General features: G+C 48.5%; 1 protein-coding gene across 1 annotated transcript; it reads left to right on the top strand.

The window, feature by feature from the left end:
• Window positions 1–4: 4 nt before the first annotated feature.
• On the top strand, window positions 5–9,222 carry KCTD2 (potassium channel tetramerization domain containing 2; the record flags this gene model as incomplete). Its single annotated transcript, XM_041409374.1, has 6 exons — window positions 5–193; window positions 1,452–1,560; window positions 2,537–2,628; window positions 3,271–3,366; window positions 5,073–5,198; window positions 5,895–9,222. Coding segments are annotated over 6 exons (642 nt in total), but the record flags the coding sequence as incomplete, so codon positions are not given.
• Window positions 9,223–17,902: the final 8,680 nt, after the last annotated feature.

The following is a 17,902-nucleotide window of genomic DNA, read 5'->3' as shown; positions in this document are numbered from 1 at the left end:
CCGCGCGGCCGGAGCGGCGGCGGGGTCCGCCGGGGCGCTGTCCCCTCCCGCCGCCGCCGCCGCCTCCAAGTGGGTGCGGCTGAACGTGGGCGGCACGTACTTCGTGAGCACCCGGCAGACGCTGTGCCGGGAGCCCAAGTCCTTCCTGTGCCGTCTGTGCTGCCAGGACGGGCCCGAGCTCGGCTCCGACAAGGTGAGGCCGCGGCGGGACAGCCCCTCGCTGCGCCGGTGTCACCGCGGTGCCCGGAGCCGTCCCACGGGCGGGGGACACCCCCGGCCGCCGCTGTGCCCGCGGCTCCCGTGCGGCCCCGGGCCCGGCTGTGCACGGCACCGGCTTGTCCCTCGTGTCCCACGGCCAGGGAGGGACCCGGCTGTGCCCTGGCGCCTGTGACACCGCCGGTTCTGAGCCCGGTTCTGCTCCCTCCACCCGCCGTGCTCCGCTCACGAGCAGCCCGCGTTCCCCCGGGCGTTACGGCAGGGAAGGAAACTCCTAGAAACAGGAATGTTACCGTTTCTCACCCTGAGCACGTTTGCTGTTGGTTGGTTTTTAATGTATTTCACTTCACTCTCATAAAAGATCGTGGTGCACATTCCTTGTGTGGCTGGACAGTTTTGAAGTCACTGCAGTTTGTTGTAAGGATTTTTCAAACAATTATTCTTGCAATTGCAGATTTTCCACAGGATTAGGGGCACGAGGTGTTGTAAATGTGTTGTGAGTGGGCCAGCCAGAATTGGTGGAGTCTGTTGCTGCTCCATTCAGAGTCTAATCAAAGATAAATCCTGGTTATGATCAAAATATCAGTGAGCAGAGATTTCAGAGTAGGTTTGCACAGTGTCTTATTGCTTGAGAGAGGATTGGCAGGAGAAACAATGCTTTAAAGTCCTTGAGAGGGATGTGAGAGTTCTGAAGAGGGCTTATCAGTGCTTCAGAGCTGCTCAAGAGATGCTGTTGTTGGTTATTTAATGCCACTGTCAGTTGTTGGTTATTTAATGCCACTAGTTGTTGTATTGCTGGACACATGCCTGGAGCATTGCAGTGTGTGTTTGCAGGGAAAAAGGGGGAAAAAATGAACTGTTTTGGCTGTCAGGTGCCCTCAGCTAGAACTGGAGATCCCATTTTCCTCCAGAGCCTCCTAAATAAACTAGTCTGGAGAACAGGCTGAGCCAGAACACCAGTGCCAAGTTTTGGTTCTTACTGCAGTGGAAAAGCCCTCCTAATCCCAGCTGTTTTCTCCAGGTCCATAAGCTGTGTGTGTGGGTGCTTCATGTAAGGCATCTGCAGTGTTCCTAGAGCAGATACTGAAAAAGAAAAACGGTTTAAATGTAGCACATTTGAACACCTCCCACAGGCAAGTGAATCCAGCTGCTCCAAGAGAAACTGTTCCATGTATTGTGCCAGATTGAAATCCTGTTTTCCTGGCCCCACTGAGCCGTGCCTGTTTTGCCCTCAGGATGAGACTGGAGCCTATCTCATCGACAGAGACCCCACCTACTTTGGCCCCATCCTGAACTACCTCCGGCACGGGAAGCTCATCATCAACAAGGAGCTCGCAGAGGAAGGTAAAACAGCAGGACAGGCTGGAAGTGCAGTTTGGCAGCATAGCCAGGGGCCCTCACCATAAACTGGTGTGAGAGTGAGCAGGTTTCCCAGGAGTGCTGTCAGTGCTGTTAATTGTGATTAGCAGGGATTCAGCCATCAGCTGTGTGCCTTTCCAAGAGCAGAGGCTGCAGCTCACAGCACACCCTGTCACTCCTCTGAGCCAGGGTCTGCTCCAGCCCCTCTGCCCCTCACAGACCTGGTTCTCCCCAAACAAACAGCTCTGGGGGCTTTCCCTTGATGGGGCTGGATGAAGAAACAGACATTGTACCATGAGATTTCTGATCATCCCAGGGAAAGGGGAATATGTTACCATGATATTTTATGACAAATCTTTTGCTAGGATTTTTCTCCTAGCTGAGAAGCCTCAGAAAAGAAATGTAAACGATTAACTATCTGATGGCTGTAGAATGTAATTTGGGCATTGTTCACCAACGGGTGCATCTCAGATTGGTCCATGTGGATTGTTCTCACTTGATGACCAATCACAGCCACCTGTGTCGAGGCTCTGAGCAGTCACAAGCCTTTGTTACTGCATTCCATTCTTGTTCTTTCTTGCCTTCTGATGAATCCTTTTCTCTCTATTCTTTTAGTATAGTTTTAATATATCATTTTAATATAATATATATCATAATATAATAAACCAGCTTTGTGAAACATGGAGTCAAGATTCACATCTCTCCACTCATCCTGGGAGCCCCCCACAAAGCATCCACCACAGGAATAATCTTTCATAAAGATCCTCTTAAGTCACAAAAGGAGGTGGCAGCTAGTCAGGCATTTTCTCCTAGCCTGAGAGCAGGAGGTGGGTGGCACATTTGGGATTCTGACATCTGGGCTAGATTTGGAGTCAGCAGCAGGTTTGCATCCTTGTGACAGAATCATCTTCCTTCCACGCTGTGCAAAGTGACAGGATGTGTGCTTTGGGTTCCTCTGCAGGGGTGCTGGAAGAGGCTGAGTTTTACAACATCGCGTCCCTCGTGCGGCTGGTGAAGGAGCGGATACGGGACAACGAGAACAGAACCTCTCAAGTAATCACCTCTGGCTTGGGGAGTCCCTTCTGTGGCTCAGGAGGACAAGCATGGCTGCAGGCCCTTGCAGCAGCACTTCTTTGGTTCAGCAGTAACAGGGGAATAAATGCTGCTGGGTGGATGCAGGGCATGGCTAGCAAAGAGTCCTCAGTGTGGCTTTACAGAGCACAGACCACTGAGTCATCTCAGCACTGAAAGGCAAAGGACACTTACAGGAGAGGGGCCACGAGCACAAATGGGTGGTTATAAAGCAAAACATAGTGCTTTGGCAAAGAACAGCTCAAACTCTTCCTTCTCTAAACCATTTCTTCCCTTTGTCTCTCTGTGACATGTTTCCCATTGAAGCACAGCTGATATCAGCACATCCAGTAGATTCAATTTCAGAAATGTTTTCAAAAAGCAGCAAATGGCTTTGAAAGCTAAAGAAGTTTTGCTTTCACTGTAGCTTAGCCATCTAGAAAGCTTTTAAGAGACTAGTGCCAGGCATATGGTTGTGTTTTGGAATCAGTGGGATAAAAACACTCTTAGAAAGCCCTTGGGGCTCTGACTTCCTAAGATGAGAGCAGGAGCAGCTTATTAATTTTCTAGCATGATACTAATAAAGCAATTACTAAACTACAGGCATTGTTGTCTGTGCTCCAGGGGCCCGTGAAGCACGTGTACAGAGTGCTGCAGTGCCAAGAGGAAGAGCTCACACAGATGGTGTCCACCATGTCCGACGGATGGAAGTTTGAACAGGTACCATTACCAAAGAATGGCAGAATTCCTTTGAAAACTGGATGTGGAATAAGTAGAGTTGCCTGTTGAGTTGCTTTTCACACTGCTCTGCTCTTCTGAATAAGCAGCCTGACCTGAGCAGCAATCCACTTGTATCCAGTTGCTGACAGGGGAGAGCAGAAGTCACTCAAGCTGCCAGAGAGATTTCATTTTCTCTCACAGCTTCTTGTCTCCTTGTCAAATCCCAGAGCAGTTCTTCCCTTCTCCTGCATTTCACCACATACACCAGGCCACAGCATAACAGTTACATCCAGGAAAATGACCAGAGCCATGAAAAAACACAGTACAAAGTTCTTGGAACCTCAAAGCCACGACTCCTGCATTTGCTAAAGAGGCTCTGAGTGACACAGGAACTTTCTGCAGATGTCTTTGCAGTGCAGCTGGTTCCAGGGCTGGGTGTCACTGCAGTTGCACATGGCATTAGCTCCACCTTTGGTTTCTGGAATCAAACACAGTTCTCTTATTTCTGAGGAGGGAGAACTGGAGCCAGCTGGCCTGTGTGTTATGTTATATTAAGAAACTACAGAATAGGGTCTGTGGATTACAGCAGTGTCTTCCCATTTAGTCCAGCTTCAGTACAAGTGGATGCTGTGGGAATTGTGCTGACCTGTAGTGAGGCAGAGGATTAGGAACAGCACTTCCCATCAGTTGTTCCTATGGATCTGTTCTGTAATGCCTGAAAACTATCTCAGAGTGGAGAGACAGCCAAAAACCTGCCCAATAAGGAAATAGTGAAATCTTGTGACCAAGAACCACTCATTGCTCCATGAAGATGCAGTTCTCCAACACCCAGGTTTTGCTGTCCAACAGTTTACAGAATCTCCCTTTCACACATCCATATCTACACCCCCAAAACCTTGAGGCTACAGACAGTGCCTTTCATGGGAACCTGCATCCTTGGATCTTTCCTAATCTTCCTTTTCAAATCTATTATCTGTAAATGTGGAGCTGGTTCTTCCAAAATCTATTTGGACATGGAAGTTAAGCTGCATGCTGCACATTGAAATTGGTAAGAGTCAATGCTTTCTTCAGATGACTTGGATTTATTTTCTGGAAAGCAGAACTGAGTTGTAAATGACAAATTAGCTCTGTACTCCAGGATGTCCTTTTAATGTAATAATGATGAATGAGACAGATGGGATTTCTTGGATTGAGTCCAGACCCCCTCAACACAACAGCAATAGAATATAATCCCATTTACACAGATACCAGACTCCATTTTGGCAGCATCCACCTAAAGGACAGTGTCTGTTTACCACATGTCCCCAGTTAATCCAACATCTGCCTGGGGTAAAGAATTCCCATTTCCACATCAGTCACAAGGCAGTTGAGAGCTGAGTTCAGCAAGGACCAGGCAGTTTGCAATGCCTGCCCACGTCTGAGTGAACTGGATATTATGTATTGCACAATCTGTTTTCCCTTTTTCTACCCTCAGAAACTGGGCAATGTTCTGCTGTGTTCAGCGTTAGTTTCAAGCTGGAATTCCTTCCCGGGGCTCCAGGTGCCACTAGAGGGCTGTGGAGCTCAGATGTGTCCCTGCCTTACACACAGGAGGCTGCAGGGGACACTTCATCCAGAACAGACCTGGGACAGTCCTGTCTCACAGCAACTGTAGGAATAAAATCCAGACTTACTGATAGTTACCTTGGCTGTCTCCTGTTGCACAGCTGATCAGCATTGGATCTTCCTATAACTATGGAAACGAAGACCAGGCAGAATTCCTCTGTGTTGTGTCCAGGGAGCTCAACAATTCCACCAATGGCATTGTCAAGGAGCCAAGTGAGAAGGCCAAGGTAAGGCACCTGCTCAGATGTATCTATTTCAATTTCTCTAGAAAGAAAAATCTCTCCTGCACCAGGCTGCAGCAATAGTTCTGTGGATCAGCTTTCCCATTGCCTTCTCTATCCCTTCTTGGAAGATTTCATGATTTACTGAAGGACAAGAGCTAAGCTCTTTGTGCACTTCAAATCAAAATAGTTGAAGGAAAGAATAACTTGAAGAGGGGGAACAGAGTAGCAAGGATCTTTGAGGTTAGGCTTTGTGGTTGAAGGATGTTGCAGGCAGAAACAAGATTTTTGTGCTCCTTCAACCCTCCCCATCCCTGGAAGTGTTCCAAGGCCAGGTTGGATGGGGCTCTGAGCAGCCTGGTCTAGTGGAAGGTGTCCTTGCCCATGGCAGAGAACAGGATAAGCTTTAAGGTCCCTTCCAAACCAAACTATTCAATGAATCCACTTTTTTTTTTTTTTTTCCCAGAATAAAAACAAAAGGGAACATCTTTATACCTCCTGGCAAGCAGCTGAGCAGGATTTCTAGAGAAGGGGCTCACTTACCCTTAACCAGCCCATCAATTGTTGTGGTGGCATAAAAGCCTGCAAGCTGCTCTCATATTAGTCCGTGTTTCCTTTCTCTGCAAAAAGCAAGGACTCTGAACAGGAACTTCTGCATTTAAACTTGTCTGAGGTTTTCATAGAAGGTCTCTTCTGTTTCAGATTCTTCAGGAGCGAGGATCCCGGATGTAATTCAAGTGTCCACTCCATTAAACTCCCAGATGTCACAGGGCAGTCCAGCTGGGCAGAGCATCTCTCCACAGAGCAGCCCAGCCCTTGTACAGTAACCAAGCTAATGCAAAGCAAAGCCAAGCCTGTCCTGCCAATGGCAAATAATTCTGGTCATAACCAAAGGCTTTTCTCTTACCCTGGAAACCAAGAAAGGAAAAGACTCTTCCAGTTGGACAGTCCTTTCCACAAGTATTTGTTTTATTTACTTGGCCAGCGCTGTATTGAATTTTTCCAACAATGGCTGGGCCGGATTCCCAGTCGGAGCCTTTGTGAAGGTTGCTCAGGTCCTCAGGCCCTTGTAATCAATCCCACCTTCCACAGGCTGCTGTGGGTGGGAAGGTCCATATTTGAGCTGTGCCATTGCTTGCACCCAGGTCTGCCACCAGGAAAGTGCAGGGACCTTGCAGTGCTCCCCCCTTCTCCCCCAAATCTGAAGAACAGGGCTTTAAAAGGAGGAACAAAACAACCACTCCTAAAAATCCCACACAAACTTTTCTATCCTTGCTTTGTATCTGTTCCTTGTTCAATTCCTAAGAATTTGAGTTTAGATCTGAGGTGAGGGGAGTTGTGTGTCCATCTGACACAGGTCTCAATGGTAACACTATTCCACATGGGCTCCTGGTATTTTCCACAGCCCATTACTTTGTATGCATAAAAAAAGAGGCCTGTGTTCACCCAAAATAGTGATAGAGTGATAATCCCATCCTTTACACTTTTCCACAGAGGAAGAGTGGTGACATCTTCCCCCCAGTACCCTGCCACGGCCATATCTTAGCCTGGTGCAAAGTCACAAGGTTTAGGGACTTGCTGCTGCCAAGTTCAGCTTTGCCTTGCTTGTCTCCAGCAGTGTGGGCTCTGTCTCCTTCCCTCTCACCTGGGAAGGCTTCAGGCAGAATTTCTTTTGTACTGTACCAAGCAGGTAGGTTTGTCTGACCCCACGAGATCTTTGCAGAGGAGATCCCTTATTTACACACAGTGATTTACCTGCAGCCCCCTCATGTCCCCACCTTTAAGAGATCACCTCAAATTACAGAGGGACATCACAGAGCTGGGGTGGGGGGGTTTGGTGAAAAGTTGCCAAACTATTGTAATGTTTCTTGTCCAAAGTGATGTGTCAACTTTTGTGACTTTTCTTTCTTTTTTTTTTTTCTTTTTTTTTTTTTTTGGAATGCCTTGGATGGATGTGCAAAATGTTTGTTTGTGCCTCTCGAATTCTAATCTTAGCCAAACTGCAGTCACTGGTTCCCCTCTGTTACTCTGTGCCACCCCTAACCAAGGGCATGTCCCTCCTAGTCTGGTACATGGAATTTCATAGGAATTTGCTGCATGTTTTTCCCCTTCCATCCTGGCTTCGTTCTTTGTAGCCTGAGTGTCCTGGCACTTGGGTCATTTTCAGTCAGCTCCCAAACTGACATTACAGCAAAGCTTTGGAGATGCTGAATTAAGACATTGACAAGCTCAGAGCAGGCGTTTCTCAATAAGCTACCAGAAAATTCCTCACCTGGACCGAGGGGTTGGCTCCTTTCTGGAGGGCTTCAGCTACCCGTGTTCTCCTGAAAGTTTTGACACAGAATTAGGCAGGTTTTCCATCTTAACCACTTGTTGCTGAGAGGGTCCTACCAACAGTCCAACAACAGTTCAGTGACCAAGATGTGCAGCAAAGACAGAGTGGCACCGCTGTGCTCTGCCTCTTCTGCATGTCCTCTTGCCTGTCCTCCATCCTGCTTTGCCAGTGTACCTCCTCTGGTGGAGCCCTTGCCTCATTCTCAAGACAGACTGCTTAATTGTCTGTGCTAGATTAGTCCTGGTAACAGAGACTGTGCCAAATGTCTTTGAATTCACATTGTGTCAGTGACAGGCTGTTGAATCACAGCTGGCTTTCCATCACACTGAAAAACCCAGCTCTGCTTCCCTCCATCTGCCCTGTTTATAACATGGTGAGCTGGTGTTGATGTGATCAGACTACACACCTTGGCTGGGCCTGAACAACACTGTGATGTGTACAGATCTCCCTCCTCTGTCCCTATGCTGTAGCCTCAGCCACTGTCTGTGCTCATAGCTAAGAAATCAAGCACATGTATGCAAGTTAGCAGCCTGAAAAGCCCTTTAACACTCATTTGTCTTATTCCCCTTCCTCAGAGGAGGGAGTTCTTGGGAACTGGTCAAGAGGAACACATCAGGCTGTGTTTGCCACATTGATGCCAGCTGAGTACCTTGTTAAACCATGGAGCTCAAAGCAACACTTGTTGTAGAGGGAGACTTTCTGTCCAGTACAGCTCAAGTAGACAAGAATAACAAACACTTCCCTGGCTTCTTTGTGTCACACGTGGTGAAGCCCCTGGAGGGTTGCCTGATGCAGTGATGCCATGGCTCTGCCCTCCGAGCCACAGACAGCCTAAAAAGTGACCATTAGCAGGTGAATGGCACAGCTGCTTAAATGATGAGCACAAGAAAGATCAGAGTTGCATCTTGATTTTCCCTTTCATGCTGCTTTTGGCAGAAGGTGCCAGGGGACCATGGATTCTTTGGGTTCCATCACAGGGTCCATTGAATTTCAGCAGAACAAATTTATGGTAGAAAACCAATCATAGGTACTGGATGCTCAAGTTTTTGGGTGATATTTAGGACCAGGCATGAGGTCCATCCAGAGCAGGTACATTCCCAGTGAAGGATTTCTCCTTCCCTGACTGCTAAGTCACCTTTACCCTGAGACAGGGCAGGTCTCAGCATTATGCACCAGTTGCATCCCTTCTGTGCTCAAACAGGGCTTTTCCTTCCATTGCCTTTCACTCAGTCACAACTATATCAAAATTAGTGTTGAATTAGGATGAAATTTGTCCCGTTCACTCTAAAAAAGTGTAGCATGTTGTGGTGAGTAGAGTAGGAGAGCAGGGGTAGATCTACTGGCTGTCCAAGAGTGCTTCTGCCTCTTGGGAGGGTTCACTTTAAAGCATTAATCCTGGGAACGGAGCGTATGACACTTTAGGTTTTTTTAAAACTTTCCCAGTGGCCTAAATTGTTCCATTATGGCAAGACTGGAAATAACCTCTTGAAGTGTCTTGGTTTCTGCACATTTTTAAAAACTGATTTTTCTCAGGGGTGACTGAGTGGGCTGAGGCGAAGGGGGCCTGGTTGGCTGCGGGGCAGGGGCCGGAGTAGCCGGGCCGTGGGCTCCTACCCGGAGGTTTTGTACAGTTTGTCACGTGTCAGTGCCCTTTGCTACTGTTTCTCTTTGTTTATTAAATGTGTTTGAATAACAGTTGAGATGCTGTGATTTTTATTTTTTTTTCTCCAATAAAGATGCTGAAATGGGTTTGAAAAGTTTGAAGGGCAGCCTGCAGCCTGCTGCTTTGCCTGCACCACACAGATACTGCATTATGGGGGAAGAAATGTGCAGATTGGGCACTTGCTTCTGGCTTCAGTTCACTTCTAACAATCATTTGCCAAAAGGAGAATCTGGAGTCCTCCTAGGTTCCTTTCAGGGATAAAGGTACAACTGAAACTTGTTTCTGTTGTTTTTGTCTATAAAATAACTTCAAATTCCACGTTTATCCTAACCATTTCCACTGATAACCACAAGCAAGTAGAACATTAATACAACCTCTAAATGTGAGTAGCTAAAACAGGGAGAGGATTTCTTTTCTTGTCAGCTGTCATTTGCTAAACCCCTACTCGACACTGGAGCACATGGAGGAAGAGTCTGACTTTCAGCTTTGGTGTGCCAGAGTTGGATGGCATTGGCAAGTCAGGCCCAACACAATCAAAAAGGAAGAGCAAGGACACAAGTGAAGAATGGGAAGTCTTAGGCTGAGTTAATCCTACTCTTGATTACAAGTGGCTGTTGCCTCCTGTGGGTACTCTGAAGGCTGCAGTCTCCATCCTCACTGCCACAGCCCCAAACCAGGGTTTAACACCAGCACAGTGGAAGAAGATCAAAGTCTCCCCACACAGGGAGCTCACCAGAAACCATAGCTAAGCCAAGTTACCAGCCAGCATCAGTTGATTTAAGACAGTATTTTCAAACCTCTTGACCCATTTCTCTATCCCAGACCTGGCTGCAGGTCTGCACTGCCAGTGAATTTGCCCAAAGCAAAGCCACACTCCATGTGCTAGCAGAGGTGGAAACTGCAGGGCTGGCACTGCTGACACCACACACATATTTGTTCATCAGGGAGGGCTTGTCAGCAGAAATTGAGGTTACAGCCAGCATTTACATAATGCCAAAACTACTCTGCTTACACCTTAGGGCTGTCTGACAAGGTCACATAAGCTGGAAAAGACTTTACAGGACCTTTAACCAGCTGCAGGTCTGCCAGGCAGGTGGCTCCTCTAACACAATGCCATGCCACCACACGGGAGACAGAAGCATTCCTCAGTGGTTCCTACAGGAACTGCAAGCTGGAGCTGCCAGGTCTTTGCACCACCCCTCACTTTCCCATCCAAGGCTGTGACACCATTAACTCCTTTAAAAATTAATTTCTTTATTTGCTGCAGGAAACAGGTGATGCCTCAGCATTATCAAGAGATGAGAGGTTGTGCAGGATTGGCAGTGTCTGTTAACTTACCCAAAATAAAAACCAACCCTGTACATCAGCTCTTGATGTGCTGGTCCTGCTGCTGCCAGGAAAGTTCAGCTCTCCCTGTTGCCAAACCCAGGCTGCTCTAGAGCTGCTGCAGCAGCAGAAGGGAAAGGGGGATGGTTTGCAGCAGAACTGACCTCAGCAGAGGATTATGGGCCCTGGCTCTTGTCTGGGCTGGTCACAGCACTCCAGACTGCCTCCCAGTGCTGTTGCCCCAAGAAGATGTGGGATACCCAGTGAAGGCACATCCCCAGGGACAAGTGTGAGCGAGGGGCTCTGTCCACAGGGCTGTGCCACCACCAAGGCAGGAGGTGAATGGCACCACAAAAACACCCAAGGGATTTCGTAGCTGCCCATAGGAGGATTTGGTCCCTCCTACCTCCAGAGACAGCTAGGGGGAAAAAATTCTCCAGGTGGCTTTGCCAGGTGCCAGGGGGAAAGATGAGTGATGAAACATCACATTTTCTGATAGCCAGAGTAAAGTCAATAGGTAGTGCATGCACTAAGCTATGGCAGAGGGACTTGAAAATCCCCTCGTCAGACTTTTCTGCATTGGAAAGCACATAAAAGGAGCAATTTTACATCCTCCTCTGAAAAGAGAGGCTCAGGCCCCCTCTTGTCCCCTAGGCTGTGTCCAGGGCCCACCAGGCTCCCTGGGGCTGGTGCTCACCTCCCCACAACACCCCCATTAGTCACCCCAGTTGGCAGCTCACCTTGCCCCTGACAGTTTTGCCTGGAACACAATTAATTAATTGGTTTTTCTGTACGTGGACAAAGAGGAAATAGTAATTGAGATTAAAGATAGGAAACGGTTTTAGCAGCATCAGGCACCTATCAGCACCCAACTGCTTCACCTGGGGCTCCAGCAAAATGCAGTAGAAACTGAGGCTGCATTTCCCCTCTGCACACGTGGGAGGGTGAAATGCAGCGATGCAGAGGTCCTGCCACAGCCATTCGTGCATCTTGCACACCCCCTTCACATGCTTTTCTGCTCTGCCTCAGGCTCACACACAGACGAAGGTCAATTCCTCACTCACCCGCCACCCTCACCCGGAACAAAGCAATCGAGCCAGATCTGTCTGTAGACAGGAAGCCTGCAGATATTTTCATCTCACCTTACTAACTTGTTTGGGAAACAAGGACCTTGGCCATGTCCTTCCACCTAGATCTGGCTTTGAGGCAGTTCTTGACGGTTTAACCCAAGTTTCACATGGGTAAATAACTGCCACATACCCTCTTGCTTTCCAGGCTGGAGAAACACATTGGTTACTCCAAACCACAGTTAAAAAAGAGTTGCAATGCCCTAGTAATTACCTTCAGATTGTGGTGTAACAGATGAGTAAAGGCTTATCTCAAAAGCTAAGCCTTTTTGACCTTCTGGTAATATTTCCTGTTAGAGGCCTCCATCCCTCCTAGGTGTTTCCCAGATTCCAGCAGATGGGAGTCTATCAGCAGTGTGAAGTGCACAGAGTCCTCAGGTTTTACCAGTGAGCTGAGAACTCCACTGCTCTCTGTGTCACCAAGAATATCCTTGAGCTCAGGGCCATTCTAGGCAGCATGCTAGGTCCATTACGACAGCCAGGAAAACATGCACCAGTGATCTTGATGAATTCAAATGACATCATCTAAAAATGAGGAAAACCATTTGGGCAACCAAGCAAGGAGACAGGCCTTTCACCTTGGCACAGAGTTCAAGATGTCTTAGAAAAGTGGGCAGATTCTACGCTAAACGGATAGAAAACACCAATAAATGATCATCCTCAACCTAATGTTCCAGTGTGGTTTTATCTAAAATTTTAATACAAAGAAACATGTAAAAAGAAAGAAGAGGGACATATTTGCCAAACCAACAGGGATTTGCCTGTGAAACAAAGGCTCAAGGCCACATTTTGCCATTTCCATGCCCTCTGAAAATATGACCCTAAGGCACACAGGGACCTCCACTTCCCACTGGGATAAAGAGTTCCTGCCTTTCTTTTTCCAGAAATCACAAAACTAAACCTTGTGATCCCTCTGGCTATGAGCACTAAGAGCCTCAGTGTCAGCACTAAGTTGCTGTATCTTCTCTTCTACCCTGTTATGGCCTCTAAGCATCATGTATTTTCCTCAGAGCAGGACATCTTCCCTGGACAGGAAACCTGGGCAGGACCTGGCTGGGATGGCAGAGCATCTGCCCAGAGCTAAAGAGCCAAAGCTGAATCGCTGGAGCCCAAAAACCAGCTGGCTTCCTAAAAACCATGCTCCAAAATTTCTAGTGAACACCTTCAACCTCCCACAACCTCCTCCACCGATCCAGCAGTCAGACACAAGGAAACACTCCTTTTGATCCTACTCCAAATGAGTCCCTTATTCCTTATTAATAAAAGCCAATTCAAATAATAATTAAAAGCTTGTTAGAGAGAACTTTCAGCCACTGCTCAGGATCAAAATATCAATCTATGAAAGAGATGCCCTGCAGCAGGGCTAGATTACCCACAGCTGCACCACATCCCATTTCTCCCTTCCTCTGCCACATCCTCACCTACTGCAGGAGTTTTGCTGCAGCTAATTACAAGGTAACTTCATTTCTTGAAAAGCCTCGTTTACCCAGGAACATGCTCCCTCCATCTTCCCAAATGCAGGCAATTGCTGGAAGCCCTCACAGCTTCCAGATATCCTCAGTAACCTCAGCCAGGTTCCTAGCAAAGACCTCCATCTGTTCAGATACTCCATGCCACCACTGGTCCCTCTCTCTGTCCGCTCCCAGGGCAGGCCAGGGCAGCGTGGCAGGTCAGGGTGTCACACAGCATGAGCTAGAGCCACTCCCAAAGCCACCTTCACCATGAGTTTGTACAATGTCTTCCTCAGACTCATCTCCAGATCCCCATTGCCTCAGGGAATGCTGTCCTTCTTGGCACCACACTTCGTACACGAAGCACAGGCTCTGGCACACCGGGGACCAGAGGGGATGGTGGCAGTCAGGAGGGCAAGGGCCAGCATGCACACAAACCATCTGCAGTCACCCACCAGCCAGAGATCCACCACGGGGATTAAGAGCAGGGACAAGCCACAACTTGCTGAATTCCTGCAGGCCAATGGGAGCTGTCAGTGCATGCCCTGGTGCCAGCTGCCTCCTCAGCTCTCATTTCCCATCTCCAGGCTAAGTCATGTTATCCCAGCACTGGCTAGTGGCCATTAAACCTAGTCCCAAAAGGGTGATTTCTCACCTGGTCTTACACCGACATTTTCAGTGATTAATGAGCACAAAGCAGCCAGGCAGACCCCAAGTCAGCCCAGGAGAGCAGAAAGCAGCAGTGAAACTGAGGAAAAAGTGATTCATGAAAGGATCTGGACTTAAATGCAGGTGGGGAACAAACAGGATGGAGGGGGTGTAGGAGGAGGTTGGTTGGGCTAATTAAGACCAGTTAGTGCAGGCAGGACCCTGATCCCTTTTGCAGGGGGAGGATGTGGGAGTGATGCTTGGGAAAGTCAGGATAAACCAGCATTTCCTCCATCCTTGGCACAGCACCATTTTCTCAGTACTAGCAGAGCTGGTCTGAAGGGGTTTTGCCAGGGTTGTTCAGATCCTGTCCCAGCCTCAGAGCACCTGTTTTCAGGTGCTCTGAGACCTCAGTTTCTGTTGGGTCTGTCTACGTTCCAGGGATGGATCAGAGCAAGAGTTTAATTTGTGACTGAACCTGGGGCAGGAACAGCTCCCTGCCACAAAGCACTCTGCAATCCCATTGCTGAAATGTCACTTCATTTCCCTGCTTTAGACAAAAAACAAAACCCAAAACCAAACAACCCCCCACACCTCCTCTGCAAGAATTAATCTGCCAGAGGATGTGCTAATCTGGATCTCTGGAACAAATTCAACTGGTCTTTCTCAAGTGTGATGTGCAAGCTCTGAGGCGTTTGCGCTTTCGTATCTGGCCACAGAGAATCACAGAACCATTTCCAACCAAAGGTTGGAAAATACCTTTAAGATTATTGAGTCCAACCGTTAACCCAGCACTGCCAAGGCCATCACTAAACCCAGTTTTTAAGCCCCAAAGCTGCTGCTGAGGCTCCTGAGCTCAGGGCTGGTTTACTAAGCTGTAACATGCTGGTAAGGACAGGGAGAGAGCAGGGGACTTGCAGGCACCGCCACCGTGCCCCAGGCACAGCCTGTCCCCTGAGGGCTGCACCAACTGCTGACAAGTGACATCCAGCAGAGACAAGCCCGTAGCACTGGGCCAGGCAGCCCATATTGGGCTGATGTTTAATCAGAGCTAAATCTGGATTCTCTGCTGTCACCTCACTAGATGACCTTGGAAAAGTCAACTGGGATATAAGCTACATGGAAGAGGATGGCAAAGCAAGCCATGGTCTCAGGATGAAAAGGTACTTAAAAAGTCACTTATAAAGGAATTTACCAAGACAAGTGCTTGGCTTTCCTACCCTCAACAGACACTGAGCGACCCCAAAAAGCAGTTTATCACCCCACTCAGTTTACAGTAAACATCTTGCTTCTGTACATGCAGCTTATTTTACACATTCATAAAATATGTGTCCAGTGCATTCCAGGGCTGAGCTCGCTGACAGGAAGGTGCAAGAGACCTTCTTCTCCATTCCCATTCCTGCTGTCAAGCTGCAGGCATTGTCCAGTCTCTGAACACCCCTCCAAGCTTTGGGTAGTAGTTCTGTGTCCCCCCAGCCACACTCCTGACTTTCCTCCTGGACCCTGTGGCTAGATCTCCCTCCTCAGTGACTCCAGAGAAGAAGTGGGCTGCTCATCTCCCTGCAGAGGTGCCCAGCTACAAGCTCTTACCAAAGACATAACTATCATTACTTGCATAAGATAAACCTGAGGTTGTCAAATATAAACCTCTTGCTTTGAGGTGAGCTACATAAATGCCTCAGGCTGTTGTGTCTCTTGGCATAAAGGACTAGCTGTTCTTGCAGGGAGCAGCCAGGAGCCCTCATGCCAGCAGCTGTTTGTCCCTCATCAGAGCTGAGAGAAACTGAGGCACAGAAGAAGAAGGGAGAGTCACTGTGTGACCACTCCTGGTCTGCTGCATAAACAACAGCTACCAGGGCAGCTCCACAACAGCTAGGGAATTCCAGGGTTTGGATGCTGATGTCTTGGGGATCACTGGAAGAAGAAACAACATTCAGACACAAACAGGAGAGGATTATCTTATCAGGGCAGACAGTGACTGCCAGAGAGCAGCTGGAGAGAAAGAACGGAACAGGCAGTTGTTCCCTGTGTCCTATCCAGGGCACTCGTGTCCTCAGGTGCTCCACAGGCTGGTAGAGAGAAGCACCTTTGCACTCTTCACCTGCTCCCAACAAAAGCGCACTGTTTGCAATAGGCACCCAGGTGTGGCTATTGCTGTGAACTCCAATCCTATTCCCAACCCTACTAAAATGGGATGATCTCAAGTGTGTGAAAATCTGCCTGTTTCGCAGGTGTCCCAGTGCTGTCACGTTCGCTGCTCGACACCAGGAGCAGTTTGCCTGAGAGCATCAAGCCCAAAGGAGCAGGACAGCACACACCAGCCCTCCGCTTTGACACCGTCCATCCTATCTCGATACCTTGGAAGGGTTAATCCGGGGCTTGCGCTGCTGTTGCTCCGTGTGGCACAGCCGGTGTGGCACAGCCGGCTAAGCCAGGGCTGGAAAAATCTTGTTCCTTTACCTTTGTAAAGGAGGCAGCGAGGAGGCACAGTCGGTGTGGCACAGCCGGCTAAGGCAGGGCTGGAAAAATCTTGTTCCTTTACCTTTGTAAAGGAGGCAGTGAGGAGGTCGTGTGGCACCTGCAGCACATGCCCAGGGTTCTTGCAGCAGCTGTGCAGGTCGGACTGCCCAGGGGAAAAGGTGTCCTGCAGCCTGGGGCAGGAGGTGGACGAAAGCCACGGGTCTGCAGCCCCACTGCAGAGTCCTCCCCCGTAAGCAGGCACCCAGGGAGATGTGAGGGGAGCCAGGAATCTGCTGGACAAAATCAAAAGTTGGACAGGGCAGCTGGGAACAGAGAAGAGCTGTGCTTCTGCCTTTTTTTGCAGGTTTGCTGTTGCCGGGGAGAGGTTTTAGGCTGTCATCCAGCTAATTCACACCACAGAGACAAGCACTTGAATTAGTTGCATTATCTGCACCCAGCTAAACTGGACAAAGGATTAAAGTGTGCTGAGCACCACCACCGTGATTTGCATCTCAGAGCCCCTTCCCACGGGCCCCCTCTGCTCCCAGCCTTTTTTTTTTTTTTTTTCATTTTCTGGCTGTGAGCCAGCCAGCATAAGAGCCCTGTTTACAGAAATCATGCCTAGGTTAATATTGCAAAAGACTTCATCAAAGCCTGCAGTCGCTACTGAAGCAGAAGGGTCCGACGGTGGGCCATGAGCTGGCCGGGCTGCGCACGCAGGGGATGAGCCGCAGCCACGCGGCACCGCCCTTCGTTTGACAAATTCTGGTCTCAGCCTGAGGTACGGAACTAACTTTCTGCCACAATGGGATATTTGAAATAGCGAGAAAAATCAAACTATTATTCATTTCTAAAGCTGCACGCAAAACCTCAATGCAGCAGTTGTTTTAGGGGAAAAAACGTTATTTGAGTGCTAAGTAAATATTGCGATGTGCAGCGACCTTGTGGGAACTTTTTCTGAGCTCATCCAGCTGCCAGAGATTACTATTTTATGCATGTTTATTCATGTGGAGAGGATGCAGAATGCTACTGCTATACCTTTCTGTCAGTCTCAGAGAAATCCAAACTGGGATCTCTCAGAAGCAGCTCTAGATCTAGAGAGGTAAAGCAAAAGCCTGTCTGCCATCACTGAATTCTAATTAATTAATGGCTTTTAAAATGTTTTTTCACCACCAGTACTTTGTACATAGGTGTAGTTTTCCTGAAGGGTTCACACTGAGCTCTGCTGTGACACACAACATTTATAGGTTTCTATTTTACTTGGCATTTGCAGTTTTTCCTCCTCAGCACAGGGACTGAGTGACCTTAGCAATTGCCAGCAAGGGGACTCCAGATGATGAAAGCAGGTGAAAGGGAAAATAAGGGTGGAACTAGGTAAAGCCAATTCATACCTCAGAGGAGGTGTGGTCCTGTCCTCTACCTGGCTGTGGTCACAGTCTTGTGAAATATAAAAGGAGAAGGCAGTGGTTTCTTAAACAATCTGGTGCCAGGATCCTGTAGTGAGAAGGAAGGGAGGTGCTGGGAGAAATGCAGAGCAAGAAGTCAAGAGTGTCAGCTGGGAAAGGTGTGGGACTCACCGGTGCTCTGAGCCTCAGGAACCCCATCAGCTCTTCCCTGAAGGCCTGTTCACTGGGCTGAGGGTTGCATGGTAGCTGCACTCCCTTCCCCAGCAGACTGGCTTAGAGGAGAACGGAGCTATC

Source organism: Onychostruthus taczanowskii, unplaced genomic scaffold, assembly GCF_017590055.1.
Source record: "Onychostruthus taczanowskii isolate IOZ18803 unplaced genomic scaffold, ASM1759005v1 scaffold30, whole genome shotgun sequence".
NCBI classification, from domain to species: domain Eukaryota; kingdom Metazoa; phylum Chordata; class Aves; order Passeriformes; family Passeridae; genus Onychostruthus; species Onychostruthus taczanowskii.
This window is presented reverse-complemented; position numbering and strand designations above follow the sequence as displayed.